The 23495-nt window shown below is 43.7% G+C and overlaps 1 protein-coding gene across 3 annotated transcripts; it reads right to left on the bottom strand.

Moving 5' to 3' along the window:
• Window positions 1–659: 659 nt before the first annotated feature.
• Window positions 660–22152, bottom strand: LOC101348021 (zinc finger protein 350-like). Of its 3 annotated transcripts, XM_023736445.1 has the most exons (7): window positions 20480–22152; window positions 20016–20136; window positions 19470–19560; window positions 15223–15423; window positions 8756–8882; window positions 8403–8498; window positions 660–3294 (listed from the first exon to the last, which is right to left on the bottom strand). In XM_023736445.1, the coding sequence occupies exons 4-7, from the start codon at window positions 15256–15258 to the stop codon at window positions 1814–1816; spliced, it is 1740 nt and encodes a 579-aa protein (XP_023592213.1). In that variant the 5' UTR covers window positions 15259–15423; window positions 19470–19560; window positions 20016–20136; window positions 20480–22152; the 3' UTR covers window positions 660–1813. The 3 variants fall into 3 exon arrangements, with proteins under 3 accessions (XP_023592213.1, XP_012412524.2, XP_023592212.1); XM_012557070.2 differs by lacking the exons at window positions 19470–19560; window positions 20016–20136 and adding an exon at window positions 20164–20361; XM_023736444.1 differs by lacking the exon at window positions 19470–19560.
• Between the last annotated feature and the right edge of the window lie 1343 nt (window positions 22153–23495).

Here is a 23495-nt window from a genome sequence, read left to right as displayed (position 1 = left end):
GTTTCCTGAATACAATCAAACACTTTGAGAGACAGAATAGCAAGGACAGGGTTCTGGGGACCATGCTTTCAGAGGGTATCTAGGTCAACTGACATAACAAAGCTTATTAAGAAAATGTTCTGCATCCTACTTCAGTGAGTGACGTCTGGGGTCTTAAAAGCTTGCAAGCGGCCATCTAAGATGCATCAATTGGTCCCAACCACCTGGAGGAAAGAACGAAGAACACCAAAGACACAAGGAAAGCCATAGCCCAAGAGACAGAAAAGGCCACATAAACCAAAGAATTAGATGGTGCCTGGCTAACACCAATGACTGCCCTGACAGGGAACACAACAGAGTCCTAGATGGAGCAGAAGAAAGGTGGGGTGCAGAACTCAAATTCTAGTAAGAAGACCAGACTTAATGGTCTGAGACTGGAGGAACCCCAGAAAGAATGGCCCATGCATTCTCTATCAGCCCAGAACTTAAACAATTTCCGAGGCCAACTCTTCATACAGGGATTGGACTGGACTGTGGGACATAAAGTGATACTTGTGAGGAGTGTGCCTCTTAGCTCAAGTAGATACAAGAGACTAAATGGGCAGCTTCTGTCTGGAGGTGAGATGGGAAGGCAGAGAGGGTTAGGAGCTGGTTGAAAGGACAGGGGCAATGAGGGGTGCAAAGGAGGAGTGTGCTGTCATAGTATGGGGAGAGCAAGAGGTCACATAACAATGTATGTATAAATTTTTGTTTGGGAAAAAATTTTAAATAAACCCTTAAGCCCACATACACACAAAGGAGTCCTTGCCCCAGTAATCTGTGGGTAGTAAAAATGGTTAATGCACTTAGTTGCTAATCAAAAAGGTTGGAGGTTCAAGTCCACCCAGAGATATCTAGAAAGGAAGTCCCGATGATGTAGTTCTGAAAAAATCAGCCATGAAAAACCTTACGGAGCACAGTTCTACCCTCACACACAGAGTCACCATGAGAATCAACTCAATGGCAAATAGATTTTGACAAGAAATTGTCATTAGAAGTTTTTGGGATTTTCTAACTCCAAAAACTTCTAACTAAACCTCTTGTACCAATTATTCTATGTGTATTGCATCACTGTTTGAGTAAATAAGCTGAAGTATCAAGATTCCACTTAAACATAATCCGACCAACTCAATGTAATCTCCTACAGGGCATGGTCTTTTTTCTTTATTCACCACTGCATCCTCAGCTCCTAGAAACAGGGCCAGGTACAAAAGCAGTATGTGACATAGTCCCTACATTCAAGAATAGACTCAATGTAAGACTATTTTTTCATAGGTCCCTCTTCATAACATAAAGTTCTAAAATTGGTGGTAGATATTCTGGTATTCAATTGATCCTTCACACTGATATGGACAAACTGAACTGATATTTATGTGCCTCAATTCCCACCAATACAATACTGCCCTTTACGTACCCACCACTTCTTATGTAATTGTTCATCTGTAACACTTGGAGTCACCATGAGTCATAATTAACTCGATGGCAACAACAAGCAACATTCCTGATACCAATTATCTTTTCTGTTTTAAAAATTCACATTACTTATTTTGTCCACTGACATGAACTTGGACTTTCATTCATTTAACTGACACTATAGAGTAATTGATGTGTATGCATTTAGGTTAAAATTAGATTATGTCTTAACATCCATGCACATATTTACATAGAATGAGCACTTCAGGCTTTTCCAGTGTTTGCATTCATATGATTTCCCTCAGAATACATTTTGTAGCCATACAATGAGGTAGAAATTTTTGCTCATTCCTATTCCCCAGTAAATGTATCTGAGTTTATGCTACGGGTTTTGTGTGGTATAAAATAAGATGTAATTCATCACAGAAGGCACCGCTCCATTCACTGCATTCATGGGCACTACCACATTGACTGCATTCATAAGGACTCTCTGCTGTACAAATTCTCTGTTATCTCCGGAGGGTTGACATCCGGCAACAGGCTGTCCCACAAGGACTACGTTCCTATTTGTTAGGAGTCCACTGATGTTTACTGATGTCTGAGCTGCCACAGAAGGCATTTGCATAGTCACTGTATTAACAGGGCTTTTCTCCTGCACGAAATCCTTGGTATGTGATGAGCTGTGAGTTGGTGTGGAAGAGTCTTCCACCTTGATTGAATCTACACGTTTCTCACTTGTGTGTTTTCTTTTATGTAAATATAAGGAAGAAGTATAGGCAAAAGTTTCTCCACACTCACTGCAGCCATACGGTGTCTCTCCTGTATGAGATCTTTGATGTACACGAAGCTTTGGCTTTGTGTTGAAGGCTTTCCCACATTCACTGCATTGAAAGGGTTTCTCTCCTGTGTGAATTTTCCGATGACTAATGAGACCCGACTTCTGGGAGTAAGGTTTGCCACATTCACTGCATACAAAGGGACTCTTTCCTGTGTGAAATCTCTGATGTCCTATGAGACATGACTTTTGACTGAAGCCTTTACCACATTCACCACATACATAGGGTTTCTCTCCAGTATGAGTTCGCTGATGAATAATGAGATTTCCCTTCTGGATGAAGCCTTTTCCACATTCACTACATATATAGGGTTTTTCTCCAGTATGAATTCGCTGATGAATAATGAGATCTGCCTTCTCGAAGAAGCCTTTTCCACATTCGCTACATATATAAGGTTTCTCTCCCCTATGAGTTTTCTGATGTTTAATGAGCCCCGATTGATAGAGATAGGACTTGCCACATTCCACGCATTTATATGGTTTTTGTCCTTTATGAGTTGTCTGATAATGTTCGGTAAGGTTGAACTTTTTAGAGAAGGCTTTCCCACATAGACTGCATCTATGTGGTTTCTCTCCTGTATGAATGATCTGATGATTAGTGAGGAAAGACTTCCTAATGAAGGCTTTTCCACATTCACTACACACATGCATTTTCTCTATTTTGGGAGTTTTCCGATGCTGAACGAGATGGGACTTAGTGCTGTTAGATTTCTGACTTTCTGGAATTTTCATTTCTGTACAAAATTGCTCATGGTCAGCATACAGAAAGGTTTTCTCATCTCCATTAAGCTCAGCAGAGTTCTTTATTTCATCGTTTCTGCTCTGGTTGACTGCCGGAGAAGTTAAATTTGATTTCACAGCTTTGTCATGTAAGTCAAACATACCATGATTTTCCCTTAAGGGAAAATGATTTCTGTGCTGAGGAACAATATTTTCCAATGCGTTACGTTCACAGCATTTTTCCATTCTGTCCACCCTGCTTTCATTTTGCAAGTGCCCAAGCAGATGATCATCAACTTTCCGGATTTCTAGAAAAGAGGAAAATGAATCCTTTCATCATCTTGATTCAGAATAAAGCCATTTAAAAAATGCACTGATGTAAGGTGGATCTTTAGTGACAAGCCTCTGATATAAATGTAAATAAAACACCACGCTTAATGTTCCTTGCACACTGATAAAACCACAATAATATAAACAACCCTAAAGCAGTTAGTATAGAAAGAAAGTTAGGTAATACATGATTAATAAACACAGATACAGCTGCTTCTTAAATCAGGTTTTACAAAACATGTAGAGACTGTAATATTCAAGCAAGTCACTGTGACCTGCAGTCCACAGAGGCTGTAGGGCCTCCTGATCCCAGTTGGTGAAGGACAGATTCATTCACTCCACAAATCCTTACTGAAAGACAACTATTCATCAGGCACAGTTGGGTATATGAAGAATGCAGAATGTTACATTCTGGAGAAAATAATTTTCACACATACACAGTAAAGTTGTTGTGGCTACACAAACATATTCCTTAAAATGTTTACGGAGCCTACATTCTAGTTTGGTAAACTACTGAAAAACAGCAAGGAAAGCCATAAAGAAAGTAGCTGCAGATTGGGAAAAGTGGTTTTTATGAGAGGGGTAGGGAGAGAAGGAGGAAATAAGGATACACTTTGAAGGAAGAGAAGGCTCACTGATGAGTTCATTCTTGTCGGGGTGGGGTAAAGAAAGTGAAAAATGAAGGGTTGCTGCTTAGTATTTCGCTTGAGCCATGGAGTAGCGGTGTCTTTTAGTGAGATAAGGAATAGTACTTAAATATAGAATGTTCAATAGAACATTTTGAAGTGTATCAACCTCAAGATAGTTTTTACATATCCAAGTACAGAAATGAAAAAATCTGAAAGATTCATAAATCCTGAGAAAAGTCTTGACTGGAAGTAAAAATCTGCCACATTTTAATATTTAACTATGATTTAAGGACAGAACAGAATAAGATCAAGTTTAGAGAACATGTACATGAAAAGATGAACACCAAGGTTTTAGTCATTTTAACATTTAGAGCTTTGGAACTGGAGAAGTTCACTGAGCGACTGAAGTGAATATATTGGTAATATTTACAATTAATAGGAAAACGATTATAATTAGTGTGGGACTAAGAACTCAATTTGGCTTTTGTCGTTGGTCCTTTGAAAGATAGCCCGTGAAATCTTCCAGCAATCAAGGGGCCTATGTTTTCTGAAACAGTCAGGAACACTTTAGAATGTGTGCAAATGAGTCTGGGTTACACAGATATTCCTGGCAATGAACCTCAAGAGGCAAGGGAGGCATAATGCAATCAATCATGCATACTCACTCTTTCAATCGATGATGCTTATGCAATGAGGCCAAAATCATGTCTATAAAATGAAGCCAACAAAATCCCATGAAAAAGGAAGTTCTGGGCTTCCTGGACTGCTAAGAACATCCACACATGGGAGAGGGTGGATGGCCCTGGAGACAATGAATGGCTCCTGTTGGGACCTCTCCCAGACCATGCCTAAGATGTCTCTTCATTAGTGCGCTTTCTGGATAAAATACATGAGTAACTGTATGTACAGGTAGTTTCCCTGAATTCTGTGAGCCTTTCTAGGGAATTAATGAACCCAAAAGAGGCAATGACCCAACAAGGCTCGTGTCTGCCTATTTGGCAGTCAGAAGGACAGTCATTCTAACTTATAAACTATGACAGAGCTCAGGGTGACTAATTCAGAGATGGGCTGTGCAAGCAGTCGATCAGAAGGATCGTGTCCTTTTAACTAGTGTATTTTTACTTGGCTTAGGACAGCCAGGACACAGAGAATCTAGCCTCAGGCAGCCAGGGAGGAGAAAACCGGGCACCAGGTGTCCAGGGATGCCAGGACCTGGCCCCGGGCAGTCAGGCTGGAGAGGATCTGGTTCTGGATGACCAGGGAGGAGAAAGTGCCACATGGGTGGCTTGCAATGATGATAACGGAGATGCGGGAAGGTAGGAGCTGGTTTCATGCTGATCCATCTCACACAGTTACCAGTAAAAGTGGCATTTGCCCTACTTGCCCCCTTTTTAAGTTCAGCTGGCACAATAAGTAAATATACAAAGAAATTCAATTAAAGTAGTGTGGTGCAACAGGCTCCTTTACGTGGCTGCACTGCAATTGGTTTCTCTTACATGTGGTCTTTCCAGCCCTGGGTTTATAATTCTGCCAAAAATGACTGGCTTGGTCACAATTTTAAAAGGGACTGGTTAGTCTACTACACAAACAGGGTACATAAAACCACCCGATTGGATCGAGTGACTTGCTTATATAAGCAGCCAACTAGAGTTTTTAGAGAGAGGACAGAGCGAGTGAGTGGAAGGGAACCTCCTAAAAGAGCTGTAATACAGATCAAGAGGTGTAACAGTGAACACAGTGAGAGACGGTGTGAAACACTGCAAGATGGCTTGCTGTGCCACATAGCGAGAGAGCTAAGTGCCTTCAGGCAGGAGGCTTGCTAACGGAGTGAGATGCCTCTGGGCACTTGCCAACAGAGCCAAAAGAGCTGTAAAACTTGACCAAACAGGATAGAGTCCCAGTAAGGTGCGGCACAAGCACAGCTGAGAGAAGTGCTACCTGCCTATGGGCACAGCAAGAGCAGCAGCTGAGAACAGGCTTGGTAGGAAGTTTTTCTGATTGAAGAACTGTCTCCTGAGTTGTATCCTGTTACTTCCAAATTGATCCCAATCCTGTGTTGTAGCCTGTTACTTCCCTAATAAACCACTTAACTGTGAGTATAACCTATGGGTTCTGTGTGGCAATTGTAATGAATTATCAAACTCAGCAAAAGAGTAGACAGTGACGTGGGGGTGATGGCATTAGAAAAGGTCAAAAAGATGGAGAGTGGAGGTATGTCTGACCTGCACCTCACAGGAAGTCAGCTTTCTGCTGATTTTGATTCTCATTCCTCCTCTTGAAATTAGACAAGGTCTTAAGCTAGTAGAATAAAATTGGATTACACTGACTTTACCTGAATTAGCTGGGGAGCCCTGCCACATCCGCCCTAGACTGAGATTCGCGGTAAGAATCGCCCAGTCTGACCTTAACTGGGATTGGCTGTTGGAGCCTGTCCAATAATTGATGTTTAACCAGATTGGGGGAGGAGGTCTACCAAGTACAATCTTTACCTGGATCGCTGGGAAGCCCTGCCCCCTCATTAGAACTGGCCTACATGAAGGGCAAAAACACTGAGGATTTTGGGGAGCCCTGGTGGCACGGTAGTTAAGAGCTCAGCTGCTAACCAAAAGGCGGGCAGTTCAAATCTACCAGCCACTCCCTGGAAACCCTATGGGGCCGCTCTACTCTGTCCCATTGGGTCACTATGAATCGAACTAACTTGATGGCAAAGGGTCTGGTGTTTTTGTTTTTTTTTTCTGATCGATGACAGCCAAGACGGGAAAATGAGTTCGTACTTTGGACATGGGGCCCTGTGTTGAGACCCCCACAGATCCAGGTAAGAGAGCTGTAACACACTTGAATCTACAACATCACTGGAGGAAGTGCCTATGATGGAACAAGAAGATGCAGAAACAAGTGAACTTGGATGGCAGCAGCAGAGTGTAAAGGCTGAACTGCGACCAATCTAAAGGATCGGGCACACCAAGCAGGTGGCCGCTACAAAGGAGGGGCCAACTTGAAGGGTGTTCTACACTAAGAGATGTCATGAAGTGAGCCTAGAGATGCTGCCGGCCTAAAGTACCTAGGACTGTCCAAGAAATGAAACCATCTGAGAGCTATCCTGGAGCTGGCCAGGAGAAGGCAGGAGCCAGTTGAGAAGAGTGGTTGAAAGCAGAGCCTGCTGAGTGACATCACAGAACAGTTCCCGCTTAAGAGGCTTCCTGGCTGATGACAGTGCTGAGAGAGTAAGTGAACGCACTTGTCATGTTGAGCTTATGTGCGGGAAACCCTTAAGGACCTCCTCCTATATATTTCTTTGTTTATATTATTTCTTTATAGTCTTCTGTGTTATATTAAAAGTTGTTATCACAGACATGGTGTTTCCATGAAGTCTCTGTTGCTGTTGCAATGGATTACCGAGCCCAGTAGAAAAAGAAAGCACAGAGGAAGAATAGCTGATGTCAGAAATAATATAGAAGTGGGGATGTTTGGATATATTTGACTTCTACCTCATAGGAACCAGATTTGGGTTGATTCTCATTCTCATAAGTTATCATGTCAGTAGACGTGAGTTATGATGGAACTCAGAATGCAGGATGTTAAAAATGTTTTTTCAGTTAAAAAATTAACTGGAAGAACAAAGACCTTAAAAAAAGAGAGCCCTGTAGGTAGAACATTCAAGGTAACTACCAAATGGCTAGGATTTCAGATGTACAGTACTAAGGGGTAACCTAAGCTGACAGGAGTTTTCTTGGCGGGAAGATGATCCTAGCTCTTTGTAGATACTGGCAACTCACAGGGAAGATTTTTAGAGAAGAGTAAAATGTATACAAAAAAGTCTATGTTAGACAATTCCAACAGAGATGTCAATTTGACAGCGTCCTCTAGGAAACATAAGGAGCTTAACTCATTAGAATGAAGGAAACTTTAAAGGGTTAGAAGAACAAATGAGAAAATGGAATTCAGAATCTTTGGAGAACATCAGAATGGGGGAAAAGAGAAGGCAGATAAAGGCACAATGAAGACCAGTTTACTGTGTGGCACAACATTCAAGGTAGGGTTGGATGTTAGGAAATAAAATCAGTATCACCCAGCAGGGAAGGAAAATGCCATACTCAGACGACAGTTATAAAATGCAAAGACCTCTTTGGAGAGAGACCTGGAAGGTGGAGTTTCATAGCAATAGAGGTGGAAGGATATGAAGAAGGGAAAGATTTGAGACTTTACGAAGAAAAAAAATTATTGTACCAAAAATTACCAAAATGTAGATTAAATAAACAGGGATCTGATCTCAGAAGAGACAGAGGAGTATGTATTTCTCTAAACTCTTAGGAAGAAAAAGAGGTGTTAACGGGGAGAGAGATATGTGGAGGTAATTTTATGTATCCTCAGATACCCTTCAGAGATGTGACGCCTCCTCTCACTTGAATATTATGATTTCCACAGCCTTCCCCCCTCACCACTTTTCGCTTGCTCACCTGAAAAGAGTCCACTATGACTTTCATCTAATGTAGTCCATGGTTGTTCTCCTTGTTCCAACCTGGAGAGTGCATCTGGTTTGCTAACTTGATACCCTGTTCATGGGAAATCACAAAATCTTAGACTCACCAAACTGGCCTCGGGTATGCGAAGACTGCAGAATACCGTATTTGTGAAAAACATTTTTCAAACGTACAGATTAATGGTTTTTCTGTCAGGAGTAGGGAGAATATATCCACTTATCTAGAGCCAGAGAGTGGACTGAGAATCTGCCACTTTAGAGCACCAGAGACACTCCAAAGATTTCAGCAAGTGAGAAAGGAAAGGTCAACGACAAGAGAATTGTCCTCACCAATGGACATTAGGTTGCTATAGTTCTCCAACATCACGTCCCAGTATAGGTCCTTCTGAGCAGGGTCCAGGAGCTGCCACTCCTCCCAGGTGAACTTCACAGCCACGTCGCTGAACGTCAGTGATTCCTGTGTTAAGAGGATCCTGTTTAATGATGTATTTTCCATTCAGTGATGTGAATGAATTATGAGGGAAGTTGTTCTGCTCCTGTCCTCTATATAGGCTGCTGCATCTACATACCTTTTTTTTTTTTAAAAATGTCTTATAGAAAAAAGCAAAATCGTAATAAACTATACTGAATTTGTGCATTCCATAATCCACCCACTCATGAAATTAGAATTTTCTACAATATGTAGCACTGAAATTGTCTTCATAAGCTAGAAACAGCTCAGATTTACACACAGACCCACACACACACACATACATACTACACAAACATGTATGTGTGTATTTTAACAGAGAAGTTAACAGCATATTGTGAAATGGGGACAGGAGTAGTAGCAGTAGCAGTAGCATTGTGAGAACCTGTCTAACTTCAGGGGGATATGATCAGGATCAGTTCAAGGCTGATCCTTATGAGGTGGTGGTGAAACATACCTCTACCCTCCAACCTTTTACCAGTTCTGACACCAGCCATCCCTCCCATGGTACTCACTACTACTCTTCTGGTTCGATAATCTGTTGCAATGGCCACACAAACTCACAGACCATAGTTACAGTTAAGTGGTTTATTAAGGAACAGGGTACAACTTGGGATCAGGATCAGCAGGCTACAACTCAGGATCAGGATCAGGAAGCATGTAGGCAGTCTCCCTTCTTCAGTGCAGGTCAGCTCTCTCAGCTCCTCTTGGCCCTGAGGACTGGCTCCTTTCAGCCTCCTGAGGACAGGTTCCTATTGGTGCCATAGTCTGTCACCACCAGCTCTGCCACTGGGCCCCATCTGGGCCTCTCACTATCTTCAGTGTTGCAGCCCTTGACCAGTGTTACAGCTCTTTTAGGAGGTTACTTGCATCCCATCTCTCTCTGCTTTTTCTTTCTCCTTCCTTCTGCTTCTCTTCTTGCTTCTTTTTGACTGACAAAGTTCTGTGGGGCTGGCTGCTTACATCTGCAAACTCTTTGTCAATTTCAAGGCATAGCCATAAACTGACCAATCCCCTCATGGTAGGCCTCAGACATTTCATTTGCATAGCAGGCGTGGGTGGGCTACAACTCACCTCATTTGCATAGTCTCCTGAGCAATCTCTGCAAGATGCATGCCAATCACAGAGAAGGCTGCAACCCAGGACCAAGCAAAAAGTATCAGACCAAGTTGTTTTTACAGGAAATGTCAAGCAACCTGGACAAAAGTAAGAAACTTTCGGAGGTAAAAAACTAGAGAAAAGGAAACTCAAGTCTTAGGGGAAAAATGTCTCGAATTCTTTTTCCAAAGAATCAAGGCAAAAGGCCACATAAAGAAACTCATTTCACCACATGTATCAAATACACTAAAGAGATAGCCAACTGTAATGTACAATTGAAGAAATTACCCAAAATGTAGCATAGAGAGAAAGAATATAAAGGAGAGGTTAGTAAACCCGGATAGAGTGAGAATGTCCACCTGAGGTGAAATGGGTTTCTTTATGTGGCCTTTGCCTGGGTTCACTGGAAAAACAGCTTGAGATTTTTCCCCTAAAACCTTGAAAGTTACCTTTGCACTAGTTTTCTAACACAGAGAGTTTGCTACATTTCTGGGGTAAATTGTACACATCTTGGTCTGAAACTTTGTCTGCTACTGGGCTGCAGCCTGCCCTGTGATTGGTATGCACTTTGCAGTGATTGGTCAATATGCTATACAAACGAAGTGACTACAGCCTACTACGCAAATGAACTGTGTATAGCCTACTGACAGGGGGATCCATCAGTTCGTGGCCCTGTGGGGAGGGCCCTGCCTTGAAATTGACAAGAAATTTGTGCATCTATACAGCCAACACCACAGGCTTTTCAGACAGGAAGCAGGAAGAGGCAGAAAGGAGAAAAGGCAAGAGAGAAAAAAGAAGCAGAGACAGAGCAAGGAATCTCCTAAAAGAGCTGTAACATGGGACAAGGTCTCCAACACTGAAGAAAGTGAGAGGCTAGGAAAAGGCCCTGCAGCAGTGCCAGTGGCAACAGGCCCGGAAGGGGCACAGGAACAGGGTCAGCAGCAACAGGCCTGGAAAGAGTCCAGCAGCAGAGTCACTGGTGACAGACGGCGGGGCCAAGAGTTGGTCCTGAGGGGGCCTGACCTGAGGGGGCCAACAGGAGCCTGTTCTGAGGGAACTGAGAGGAGGCCTGAACAGCTGAGAGGGGGGTGTACACAGCAGAGAGAAGGGTCTGCTTACTTGCACGGCTGATCCTGATTCTGAGTTGTAGGCTTTTTATCCTGATCCCAAGGCGTACCCTGTTACTTCGTCTATAAACCACTTAAATGCAAGTAACTTCTGTGAGACGTTGCAGCAAACTGCCAGACATAAATGTAGGAAGAGTGCTGAGGGGAGTGTGAGTGGCCAGTGTCAGAGATGGAGTGATTCAGCAGCTTGGAGGAATGTAGAAATCTAGGATATATTGACCTCTGCTTCATACGAATCGGCTTTGTCCTAATTCTTATATTTTAACTTATTCATACACTAACACACGCCTATTCATAACTTTTGAAAGAGAAAATAGAGTTAGGGGAGAAGAAACAGCCAAAGATCTCATATTATACCCAAAAATAATTTTTAACTGAACAAAAGACTTGTGGCAGGCAGATTCTAAGATAACCCCACAATCACATTAGGACCTTTGGACAGTCCCCTCTGCATGACTATGGGCTAGCCTAGTTCCATCTATCTAACAGAATATGCTAAGGTGATACAATGTTATTCCATGATTAGATTACATATTAGTTGTTATTTCTGTCTGTCTGGTATTGATGAAGCAAGTTTCCATGTTGGTGAGGTCCACATGTGTAAAAATGGCATGCGGGCGGCATATGACCTCCTCTAAATTCACAAGGGGGAAGGAGAATCAAGATCAACAGGCCAAGGCTGAGTCCAATGAGGCAGAGGTCAGACATACCTCCTCTCTCCATCTTTACCAATTCTGACACCAACTGTCCCTCCCACGGCACTCTCTGCCTTTTGGCTGGATTCAATAATTCGTTGTAATGGCCATACAAAACTCACAGACCATACTCAACGATTATGCAGTCTATTAGAGAAGTAAAAGGATACAATTCAGGTTCCAGAACACTCAGAATACAGTTCCGTCAGGACAGCCTCTTTTCAGCCATGCCTGCAGGCACACCTCTCAATGGCCCCTGGGTCTCTGTCCTGCTCTGGCAACTGCTACAAAATTATATTAGCTCTGCTGGTAAGTACCCCAAACCATCACACTTCGCCAGAAGGCCTCGGCCAGAAGGTGCTCAGCTCTAACTCTGTAGGTCAGCAAACCTAGCTCCACCAAGTGCCCAGAGGTACCTTGCTCTGCCAGTAAGCCTCCTGACTGAAGAACTCAGCTTTCTTGCTCCTTGGCCCCAGAGCCCACCACGCCATCTCCTGCTGGTCTCTTCCTACCACTGCTTCTAGCTGTTTTCAGTGTTCCAGCTCTCTGTCTTGTTTCTTTGTTCCAGAAGCCTCTGAATGCAGGGATCCCAGGAGCAAAGGACATGTTCTGCTCTTAGCTCCTCTTTCTGTGTGGCCACTGTAATAAATTATTAAACCCAGAAGAGAAGTAGAGAGTGCCGCTGGAAGGACGGCTACTGTCAGAACTGGTAAAAAGTTTGAAGAGTGAAGGTATGTTTGACCTCCACCACATAAGGATTTGTTTTGGGCTGATCCTGGTCATAATCCCCCCTGAAGTTAGACAGGATCTGAAGCTACTACTTTTGGTGCACTGAATTATTTAATATGGACTTTCTAGCCATAGTCTTTGTGACTCCCATACAATGAGTGGGTGGTGCTATGCAAATAAAGTGCTTGTGGCCCATCATGGGGAGTGGACAGCCTGCCAATTATGCAAATAAAGTGCATGAAATCCTTGCAGGGGTGAGACCATGCAAGTAAGGTGTATAGAACTCTAAAAAGGGGATTGGTCAGTTTTGCCATCCAAGTAGGCTTAAAAGGAGCTTGTGGAAGAAGCCAAAGAGGGGACGTCACTACCAACAAGAGCCAGAAGCAGAGCATGTCCTTGTGAACAAGGGTCTCTGCACTGAGAACCTCCTAGACCCAGGAGACTGAGAGCTGTAAACCGGAGAAGGTGTGACACAGCAAGAAGCAGCTGCAAGCACAGCAGAGTCCACTGGCAGAGAAACGGTGGCAGCAGAACCAGAAGTCTGGCAAAATAAGGCATGGCAGGCTTGCCGGCCCACAGAGTGAGGCGGCTACAGTGGGCATGCTGACCAATGGCTAAAGTGGGCGTGCCAACCCACAAAGCAAGAGAGCCGAGGGCCTTCAGGAAGGAGGTTTGCAGCTGGAGTGGGGAGCTAAAGAGCTTTGTAACACTTGACCAAGCAGGGCAGAGTCCAGGCCAAGGGCCTAGAGAGGGAGACCGTCCTAAGGGAGGCAAGAGGAGCCTGTCCTGAGGGGGCTGAGAAGAGACAGAGTTGTCCTTCACTGAAGAAGGGAGACTTTGCCTACATGCTTCCTTATCCTGATCTCGAGTTGCAAACTTCTGATCCTCATCCCAAGTTATAATGTATTGGTATTGTTAGGTGCTGTCTTGTCAGATCCAACTCACAGAGGCCCTATGTAAAACAGAACAAAACACTGCCCAGTCCTGTACCATCCTCACAATCGCTGTCATGCTTGAGCCCACTGTTGCAGCCACTGTGTCAATCCATCTCGCTGAGGGTCTTTCTCTTTTTCGCTGACCCTCTACTTTACCAAGCATGATGTCCTTTTCCAGGGACTGGCCCCTCCTGATAACATGTCCAAAGTATGTGAGATGAAGTCTTGCCATTCTCTCTTCTAAGGAGCATTCAGGCTGAACTTCCTCCAAGACAGATTTGTTCATTCTTCTGGGAGTCCATGATATATTCAATATTCTTCAACAACACCATAATTCAAAGACATCAATTCTTCTCTGGTCTTCCTTATTCATTATCCATCTTTCACATGCATATGAGGTGATAGAAAGTACCCTGGCTTGGGTCAGGTGCATCTTAGTCCTCAAAGTGACATCTCTGCTTTTTAACACTTTAAAGCTGTCTCTTGCAGCAAATTTGCCCAATTCAATACATCGTTTTATTTCCTGACTGCTGCTTCCACGGGTGTTGATTGTGGATCCAAGCAGAATGAAATCCCTGACAACTTCAATATTTTCTCCATTTATCGTGATGTTACTTATTGGTCCAGTTGTGAGGATTTCCGTTTTCTTTATGTTGAGTTGCAATTCATACTGAAGGCTATCGTCTGTGCTCTTCATCAGTAAGTGCTTCAAGTCCTCTTTACTTTTCGCAAGCAAAGTTGTGCCATCTGCGTATCGCAGGTTGTTAAGGAGTCTTCCTCCAATCCTGATGCCACATTCTTCTTCATATAGTCCAGCTTCTCAGATTATTGCTCAGCATACAGATTGTGTAAGCATGGTGAAAGGATGCAACCTTGACACACAGCTTTCCTGACTTTAAACCATGCCGTATCCTCTTGTTCTATTTAAATGACTGCCTATTGGTCTATGTACAGGTTCCTCATGAGCACAATTAAAGTTCTGGAATTCCTGTTCTTGTATGTACCCTGTTACTTCCCTAATAACCCCCACAACCATGAGTATGGTCTGTGAGTTATGCATGGCCATTGCAACCAATTATCGAACCTACCAGAGAATGAGAGTCCAGTGGGAGGGACGGCTGGTGTTAGAACTGGTAAAAAGGTTGGAGGGTGCAGGTATGTTCGACCTCCACCTCATAGGAATCAGCCTTGGGTTGATGGTGATGGTGATTCTTTCTCTAACCCCTGAAGTTAGAGGAGGTTGGAAGCCACCCGCCATTTTACACTACTATTACTACTAGTCTCGTTTTACATGCATCTATGAAAATGCCGCTGTTCAGAATACTGCCCACCACATCACGTCTAGGAAAAAATATCGAAGAAACTTTCTCAGACAAAAGTCCTGTGAAATACTGAAATCCTCCAAGGAATTGATCTTTCTCCTTAAAAACTAGGCATAGCATTTAAATTATAATGAGTCTTTTGGGGTTGGCCACAGAAACGTCAAACGCAAGTTGAAAGCTAACGTAACCCAAAGAATCCCCAGTGACATATTACGTTCAACGACAATAATTTAGTGCTAATCCCATGAACAATATATTCCTGATCCTATATTGCCCGATGTTGAAATCAGAGTCTAAGTTTATTTCTCTCTAGCTTCTACTTTTCCAAATTTATACTTTTCAGATGAAATGAATTAATATTTTACAGGCCTCTACAAATCCATTAGAGAACAAAGGAAAGCATAAAACAAACCAAAAGTCACCTGGGCCTTGACCATTTTCTTTTGTTCTTGGGACATTGCCAGCAACTGGGATGCTCTGTCTTTGTGGTTTCTGGATCAGCTCTATTTTCTGTTCAGAAATTTCAGTCTCCTGCGAAGGGCGTCCCCAGAATGATAATACCTGAATCTGCAACCTCTTTCTCCTTCCTTCAAGTGATTCTTTTGCTGCTGGGGAGTCAGGACCTGTAGGTTGAAGTGAAAATTCAATGAGTGGTACATTTCCTCTAGGTCCATATGCTGTCACTGGCACTTGTCTTAACATAAGGCTCTCAATACTGTTGACTGTCCCTTTATTTGGTTACTCAGAACATTTTACACTCATGGGCCACAAAACCTAAGATTCAAAATTTGCAGAGATATGGGTAAAAGACTCATAGAGACTCATAGTGTCCCTGTAGGACAGAGCAGAACTGCCCCATAGGGTTTCAAAGGAGTGGTTAGGGGATTCAAACTGCTGACCTTTTGGTTAGCAGTCATCGCCTTAACCACTGCACCACCTATGAGTTGGAATCAACTCGACGGCAATGGTTTGGTTTCTTTTTTTTTTTAAGTGGGTAAAAAATGTTTTTTCAAAAAATGACAATTAGGCAATGATACATACATGTAAAAAAAAATAAGCTCGATCCCTACCTCACAACATAGAAAACTATCAATTCATGGTCAAGTGTGACGCTAAATGAGAATGACAAATTAGTGAAGTTTTAAGAAGGTAAGTTTATATTAGGGTCTGGAAATACAATTTAAACATGCCATATAATGCACTAACTATAAACTGCAGACTACTCTGCTGGAGAAACTGTAAATGTACAACCACTTTAGGAAACACTAAGGCATCATCTATTAGGCTAAAGTTATAAATACGCTTTGAAATAATTTAAGTCTGAGGTATATCCCCCCATAATGAGCGCACATTTGAACCAAAAGACAAGTACCAATATTTTCAAGGCAGAATTATTTGTAGTAACCCAAGGAAGTACAACGCACAGCTTTCATATGGCCTTGTAACTCCCACCAAAGGACTGGGTGGGAGTATGCAAATAAGGTGCTTGTGGCCCACCAAGGAGATTGGACAGCTTGCTAATAATGTAAATAGGGTGCATGGCAACCATGTGGGGAGTAGGACCATGAAAATAAGGTATATGGAACTCTAAGGAGGGAATTGGTGAATTTTGCCATCAGCTAGGCTTAAAAGACAGCCAATCCCAGAGCAGAGGAGGGACCTCACTACCACCAAGAAAGAAGAGATGGGAGTGGAGTGCATCCTTTCAACGTGGGGCCCTTGCGCTGAAAACCTCCAAGACCAAGGAAACACAGAGAGAGCTGTAATACCAGAGACTGCGCAAGATGGCAAAAAACAGTGGCAGAGGAGGTATGTCTGACCTCCTCCTCATAGGAATCAGCCTTGGGCTGTTGATCTTAATTCTCCTTCATCTTTGTGAAGTTAGATGAGGTTGGACAACTCTGCCATGCCATTTTCACAAGAGCAAAGCAAATACATCTATGTGTAACAACATGAATGACTCTCAGAAATACTGAGGAAAACAATCCTGATTGTAAAAAATGGATTACATAAGATTCCATTTATACTCAGTTTAAAATAGGAAAAACTACATAAACTATAATGATTAAGAATAATTACCTACAAGGCAAAACTGTAAAGAAAAGCCTACAAGTGCTTGCTATAACCACTTGGGTGCTGGAAAACTTCTAATTCTTTCCCAGGGCAGTGGTTAGTTACATGTATATTGCCTTTACACTAGTGAAGTTGTACATTTTTGAAAAAGAAGATCAATTTAGAAAACAAAAAAAGGAATGGAAGAGCCCCAAAATACTAAAAGCTAAATGAAAAGCCACAAGACATCAGAAGATTGTTATCTGATAACATTCTCAATGAGACGGGTTAGAAGAGAAAGAGAAGTGGTGTGCATTAAAAAATATAAGCAATTAATTGGAAAAATGACACAGATAAAATCAACATTTTTCTAGTAGTTGAGCATTTTTACATATATACTTGGGTAGAATTGCTCCACATACCTAAGCTCATCTGCATGCCATTCCTAACACTACCAATGGGAACTGGACACACATGACTTACTAATAAACTGGGATATGGCTCACCTTGCCAGAGGATAAATAATGAACTGTCGATCTTTGGGACCATCTGGGAAATGGCCCTGTCCTCCAGACTCTGGGTGTTGGTCACACCCTCTGGATTCTGGGTGGAGGCTCCAAGGCCCTGGGCTTCAGCTCTGCCTTCCAAGCCCTTTGGAACGGCAACTCTGCTCCCTTGGTTACGAGTGGCCCCATTCTCCTAGTTCATCTAGGTGGCAAACCCACTCTCTGGGCCCCAGCAGGCGCTGTTCTTCAGCTCCTTGGGTATGGGAACCCCATTCCGTCAGCTTTGGGCAGCAGCCCCATCTCCCTGGCACACCTTAATGGCAGGCCCACACTCCAGAACTGAGTTGAGAAAGATCAGACTCTGAAACCTAAGAGGCTATTGCCCCACCCTTTTGTGATCAGGAGACTGTGGCCCCACCCTCTGAGATCAGGAGACTGTGGCCCCACCCTCTGAAACCCAGAAGGCCCTGATTCCTATGCTCCTTCCAACAGTTCGGCTGATCTGTGAGCTGCACCAGGAGTGGTCCTTTTCTTTTGTTGGAGAATAACAGATGTAGCTCCTTTGGCCTGTTTCCTGTCTGTAGCATTCTAAGAGGCAGACAGTATTGTTTCGTTTTGTTCTTTCTCTGTTCCTTTCAGTCTACGCTATGGGTGTTTTGCTATGGTAGTTGGTTGGATCCATCAGTCACAGGCTAAATCTCTTTAACAAAAGATTGTGTAGCCACACCCTTGGTGAACATTCTATAACATGTGTCCTTAGTTTGTATAACAAAATTTTCCAAATCTTTTGTTTTCATTTTGCACAGTTCATTTTTAAATCCATCTCCTTCCTCTGGCATTTTACTGTAAGTGCAAGGAGAAACCTCACGGCCCCTTTAAGATTTCTTGCTTAGAAATCTCATCGGCCAGATATCCAAGTTGATCACTTTCAAGTTCTACTTCCATCAAACCTTTGAATATAATTCAGGCAAGTTCTCTGCCACTACATAAAAAGCACTGCCCTTCCTCCATTGTCCATCACATGTTCACCATTTTCTTTTAAAGCCTCACCAGAAGCACCTTTAGCTTCCACGTTTCTAGCAACATTCTTTGTTGGTGCCAAATGTATCCTCTAAAACAACAGAGACTTTCTCTATAGATTCCTCACCTCCCTCTGAGCTCATGGCAGAATTGCGGTTGACGTCCCTAATTCTACCAACAGTCTCTTTAAGGCAACCTAGGCTTTTACAATTAGGCATCTTAAAAGTCTTCCAGCCTCCACATATTACCCAATTCCACAACCACTTCCACATTGTATGTATTTGTTACAGCAGCACTCCCACTTCTTTGTACCAAATTCTTAGTTATCTAGTGGTGCTATAACAGAAATACCACAAGTGGATGGCTTTAACAAACAGAAATTTACTTTCTCACAGTTTAGGAACCCAGAAGTCCTAATTCAGAGTGCCAGCTCTAGGGGAAGGTTTCCTTCTCTCTGCCGGCTCTGGGGGAAGTTTCTTGTCTCTTCAGCTTCTGTTTTCTGGTTCCTTAGAGATCTCCATATGGTTTGGCAGTTACCTTACCACATCTCTCTTTCTGCTAGCTTGTTTAATCGCTTTTATATCTCAAAATAGGTTGACTCCAGATACATCCTACACTAATCCTGCCTCATTAACATAATGAAGACAATCTATTCCCGAATATGATTCTAACCACAGGCATAGACGTCAGGATACACATCTCAGTTTACTAGCTTTCTTGTTTAATCTCTTTATATCTCAAAAGAGACTGACCCAAAAAAACCTTCTACACTAATCTCTCTCATTAATATAACATACAACCCATTCTCAAATGAGATTATAACCACAGACATAGAGATTAGGATTTACAACACACATTTTGGAAACAATTCAATTCATAACAAACAGTCAGCAAAGCAGAAAGTGTGCTGGTATGTGAAGCTTTGTGGGCCATAAGGTCGGCCACACAACGACCCACCTCTACTTCTGCAGTGCGAAAGCAGCCCTACACCAATGGGCGTCGCGGTGGATTAATCCCTCCTTCAGTAGTCAACTACTGGATGAGGGGAGAAAACATATAATTATCTAAACCAAAGCTTTCGAATATACCACCTTCTGTCTCAGCAGTCGAGGTTCCTGGGGACCCGGGCTTCCAAAGCTTTCAGCTCACAATCCTCTGTACCACAGACACAGACCACCAAAACTAAAAAAAAAACAAACCCATTGCCCTCGAGTCGGTTTCGACCCATAGCAACCCTACAGGACAGAGCAGAACTGCCCCACTGGGTTCCCAAGTCTGTAAATCTTTACGGAAGCCGACTGCCAAATCTTTCTTCCACTGAGCGACTGACGGGTAAAAACTGCCGAACTTTCTGTTAGCGGCAAGCGCTTTAACCACTGTTCCACCACTGGTCTATAATCGGTAAAAATTATACCAACCAACCTCACACCCTTATTAACGCGAAACTTAGACCAGAAACCCGCTACAATGTCCATCCTCCGGCTCCAACTTCACTGAGTTCCATATTACATCCCGAACCCGAACCAGTCACCGCATTCATCGTAAATACCACCTCCACCCCTTACAAGAAGAGTGATCGGCAAGCCTCCGTACCCTGAGTGTCCGGACAGCCGTAATCGTTATACGAAAGCACTCACCCTATGTCTGACCTCAAAGGCACTGGACTCCCACCAGCTTCCCCTTAAGCACCTCCACCACGGCGCTCTCCTCAGGAACTCCACGCGTCCTCACGACACCGCTTCAAACAGCTACTTCGCCCTGTTTCAAGGACAGAAACACACTTACCTGTTTTTCTCCTGAATCACCTGAAGTTCCCAAAAGTTGGAATACTTCCGTGAACTGCTTCTACTTCTCCACCCCTCGCGCAGAATCCTTGTGCGCCTACGGAGGCCGGCCAGGGTCCGGAGCGTTTGACGGGGCGCGGACAATGGCATTTCCGGCATTGCCGCACGAGGTAATAGGTCTGCGCCCGTCTTGTCGCGTCTGTGTGTAGGCGGCCATATTTCAGTACCGGGCGTACAGAACAAACGGTGCCGTCTTTTTGTGTCAGTAGCTAGGGACGGCCAGGAGAACGAGAAAGCCAGCGAAACTATCTGATTACCTGTCTCGTCGATCATTGGAAAAAATGGATAGATTTTCGGCGACTCGAGCTTCACCAGGAAAACATTTCACGGATCAAATTTCTTTCAGCAGGCTGGGCAAAAAAGTAATATGGCCGCTTTCTTTAAACACTAGTTAAAAAAAAGGAAGGAAGAAAAAATTGAAAAACGGCAAGTGGGAGTTCAAGTGTCAGTACAGCAGAGACGCCTCCTGGGAAGAAGAAAGGAAAAACGCTGGTAAGCGGACAACCACGAATAGCTTTTGACTGAGAAAGGCTGGCAGGAAGCCGCTTTAAGAACAGAAGAAGGTTTGAAAAAACTGGTATTATATTAGAGTGTCCATCACAGACAGGGCAAAGGAACTGGTGGGATAGGCCTAGGTTATATTTGGAGTGGGACATAGGAGAAAGGCCACTAAAGGTGAAGCCAGTGAAAGACAAGTAGATCCCCAGGTCTTTCTTCCTACTCCATCACAGTAAGGAAGCTCCACTGAAACCTGTTCAGCATCATAGAAACATGCAAGTCTCCACGGACATACTGGAGGTGTCCGTCCTTGAGGTGCATTGGCCGGGAATGAAATCCTGGCCTCACACATGGTAGTTGAGAATTCTGCCACTGAGTGAACACTGCCCTCAACTTCTCCTTCATTCTATTTCTCAGCCAGCAGTCATTAATGCACAAGCAATTAAAAATTGATATTTTTGAGAATTATCTGGAAAACAGGTTTTTAGAGGTTGATTGGAAGATGTTAAAAGATCAACCAAAAACACGTGTTATCCTCACGCTTGGTACCACATACTGTTGATACTATCTCAGAAATAACATTGGATCACTCCTTGTTCTCTATCATTGCTTTACTTCATCTCTGAATTACTGCTTAATTTGCTACCTCACTGGTCCCTACAAGTAAGACTGTAACCAAAACATTATTCAAAATATTATACAGTATGTGTAAAATGGTAGTAGTATTAGTAGTGCCTAAAGTCCTCTAACATCAGGAGGAGAGAGAATCACCATCAGCACAAAGCTAATGGTGATTCCTATGAAGTGGAAGTAAGACATACCTCCTCTCTCCAGCCTTTTTACCACTCCTGACACCAATCATCCCTCCCATGGCACTCTCTACTTCTCTGCTGGGTTGGATAATTTATTGCAATGGCCCATACAGAACTCGTCGACCATAATTACAGTTAACTGGTTTATTAAGGAAGTAACAGGATACAACTTGGAATCAGGATCAGATAGACAAAGTCCCCCTTCTTCAGTACAGGACAGCTCTCTCAGCTGCTCTTGGCCATGCAAGCAAGCAGGCCTGTCTCTCTGCCACGCAGGGCTCCTATCACCCTTTCAAGACAGGCCACCTCTCAGCCCCCTGAGGACAGGCTCCCTTCAGTCCCCTTAAGAAAGGCTCCTCTCAGCCCCCTGAGGACAGGCCTTCTCTTGGCCCTCTCAGGATAGGCTCTTCTTGGCCCTACCTGTCTCTGCTGGTTCTGCCACAGGACCCCTTTCGAGGGTGTTGCTGCCAGATCTGCCACTGGGACCCTTCTGAGGCTGTCACTGCTGGCTCTGCCATAGGGCCCCTTCTGTGCCTTTTGCTGTCTTCAGTGTTATAACCCTTGACCAGTGCGGTGCAGTGCATTACTTAATACGGCTTTTCTAGCCATAGTTTGGAAACCCTGGTAGTGTAATGGTTAAGAGCTACGGCTGCTAACCAAAAGGTCGGCAGTTCAAATCCACCAGGTGCTCCATGGAAACCCTATGGGGCAGTTCTCTGTCCTGTAGGGTCGCCAACGGGTCGCTATGAGTCAGAATTGACTTGACGGAAAAGGGTTGTTTTTTTTTTTTTTGGTTTAGCCATAGTTTTTGCAACTCCCATCAAATGACTGGGTGTGACTATGCAAATGAAAGGCTTGTGGCCCACCAGGGGGATTGGATAGCTTTCTAATAATGTAAATAAAGTGCATGGCACCCTCTTGGAGGTGGGACCATGCAAATAAGGTGTATGGAACCCTAACGAAGGGATTTTTCAGTTTTCCCATCCCGCTAGCCTTAAAGAGAGACAGAGCTGATGTAACTCAAAAGACAGTGAGAGATGGTGGCACAAGATGACAGGAATCAGGAGACTGGCTCGAGATGGCTGTGGTGGGGCTTGCTGACCCAAGGAGCTAAGAGGTGTAACACTTGCCCAAGAAGGCCTGCAGCAGGGCTAGGTGGCTGAAGGCCCCCACCAGAGCCCTGGGGCATAAGGCCCCCAGCAGGGTCTGGTGGTAGCAAGGTCCAAACAGGGCTCAGCAGCAGCTGAACCCCAGTAGAGCCCGGAGGCAGAGGGCAAGAAGAAGCTATCCTGATCGAGGAATTGTGTCCTGAGTTGTTCTTCCTGTTACTTCCAAGTTGATCATGATCCCAAGCTGTACCATGTTACTTCCCTAATAAACATCATAACTGTGAGTATGGTCTGTGAGTTCTGTGTGGCCATTGCAGTGAATTATCAAACACAGCAGAGAAGTAGAGAATGGTGTGAGAGGGATGATTGGTGTCTGAGTTGGTAAAAAAGGTTGGGGAGTAGAGACATGTCTGATCTCTGCCTTGTAGGAATCGGCCTTGGGCTGTTGATCATGATTCTCCCTCTGCCTTGTGAAGTTACAGGAGATCAGTCACCTCCGCCATGCCATTTTTATAACCCATGTTGCAGCTCTTTTAGGAGGTTCCTTGCCTTCCCCTCTCTGCCTCTTCTCTCTTCTTTCTTGCCTTTTCTCCTTTCTGTTTCTTCCTGCTGCTTCTCTTCCTGCTTTTTTCTGTCTGAAAAACACCTATGGTGTTGGCTGCATATATACACAACCCCTTGTCAATTTCAAATCACGGCCCCTCCCATCCAGGCCACAAAATGAACAATCCCCTTGGTATGCCACAGAAACTTCATTTGTAGAGTAGGCTATAGTCACCTCGTTTGTATAGTCTATTCTCACCTTATTTGCGTGGGTAAATTGACCAACCACTGCCAGGTGCTTTAAGAATGGC

This window comes from Trichechus manatus, unplaced genomic scaffold (genome assembly GCF_000243295.1).
Source record: "Trichechus manatus latirostris isolate Lorelei unplaced genomic scaffold, TriManLat1.0 scaffold00087, whole genome shotgun sequence".
NCBI classification, from domain to species: domain Eukaryota; kingdom Metazoa; phylum Chordata; class Mammalia; order Sirenia; family Trichechidae; genus Trichechus; species Trichechus manatus.
Note: the sequence above shows the minus strand (reverse complement) of the source record. Positions and strands in the feature narration are given on the sequence as shown.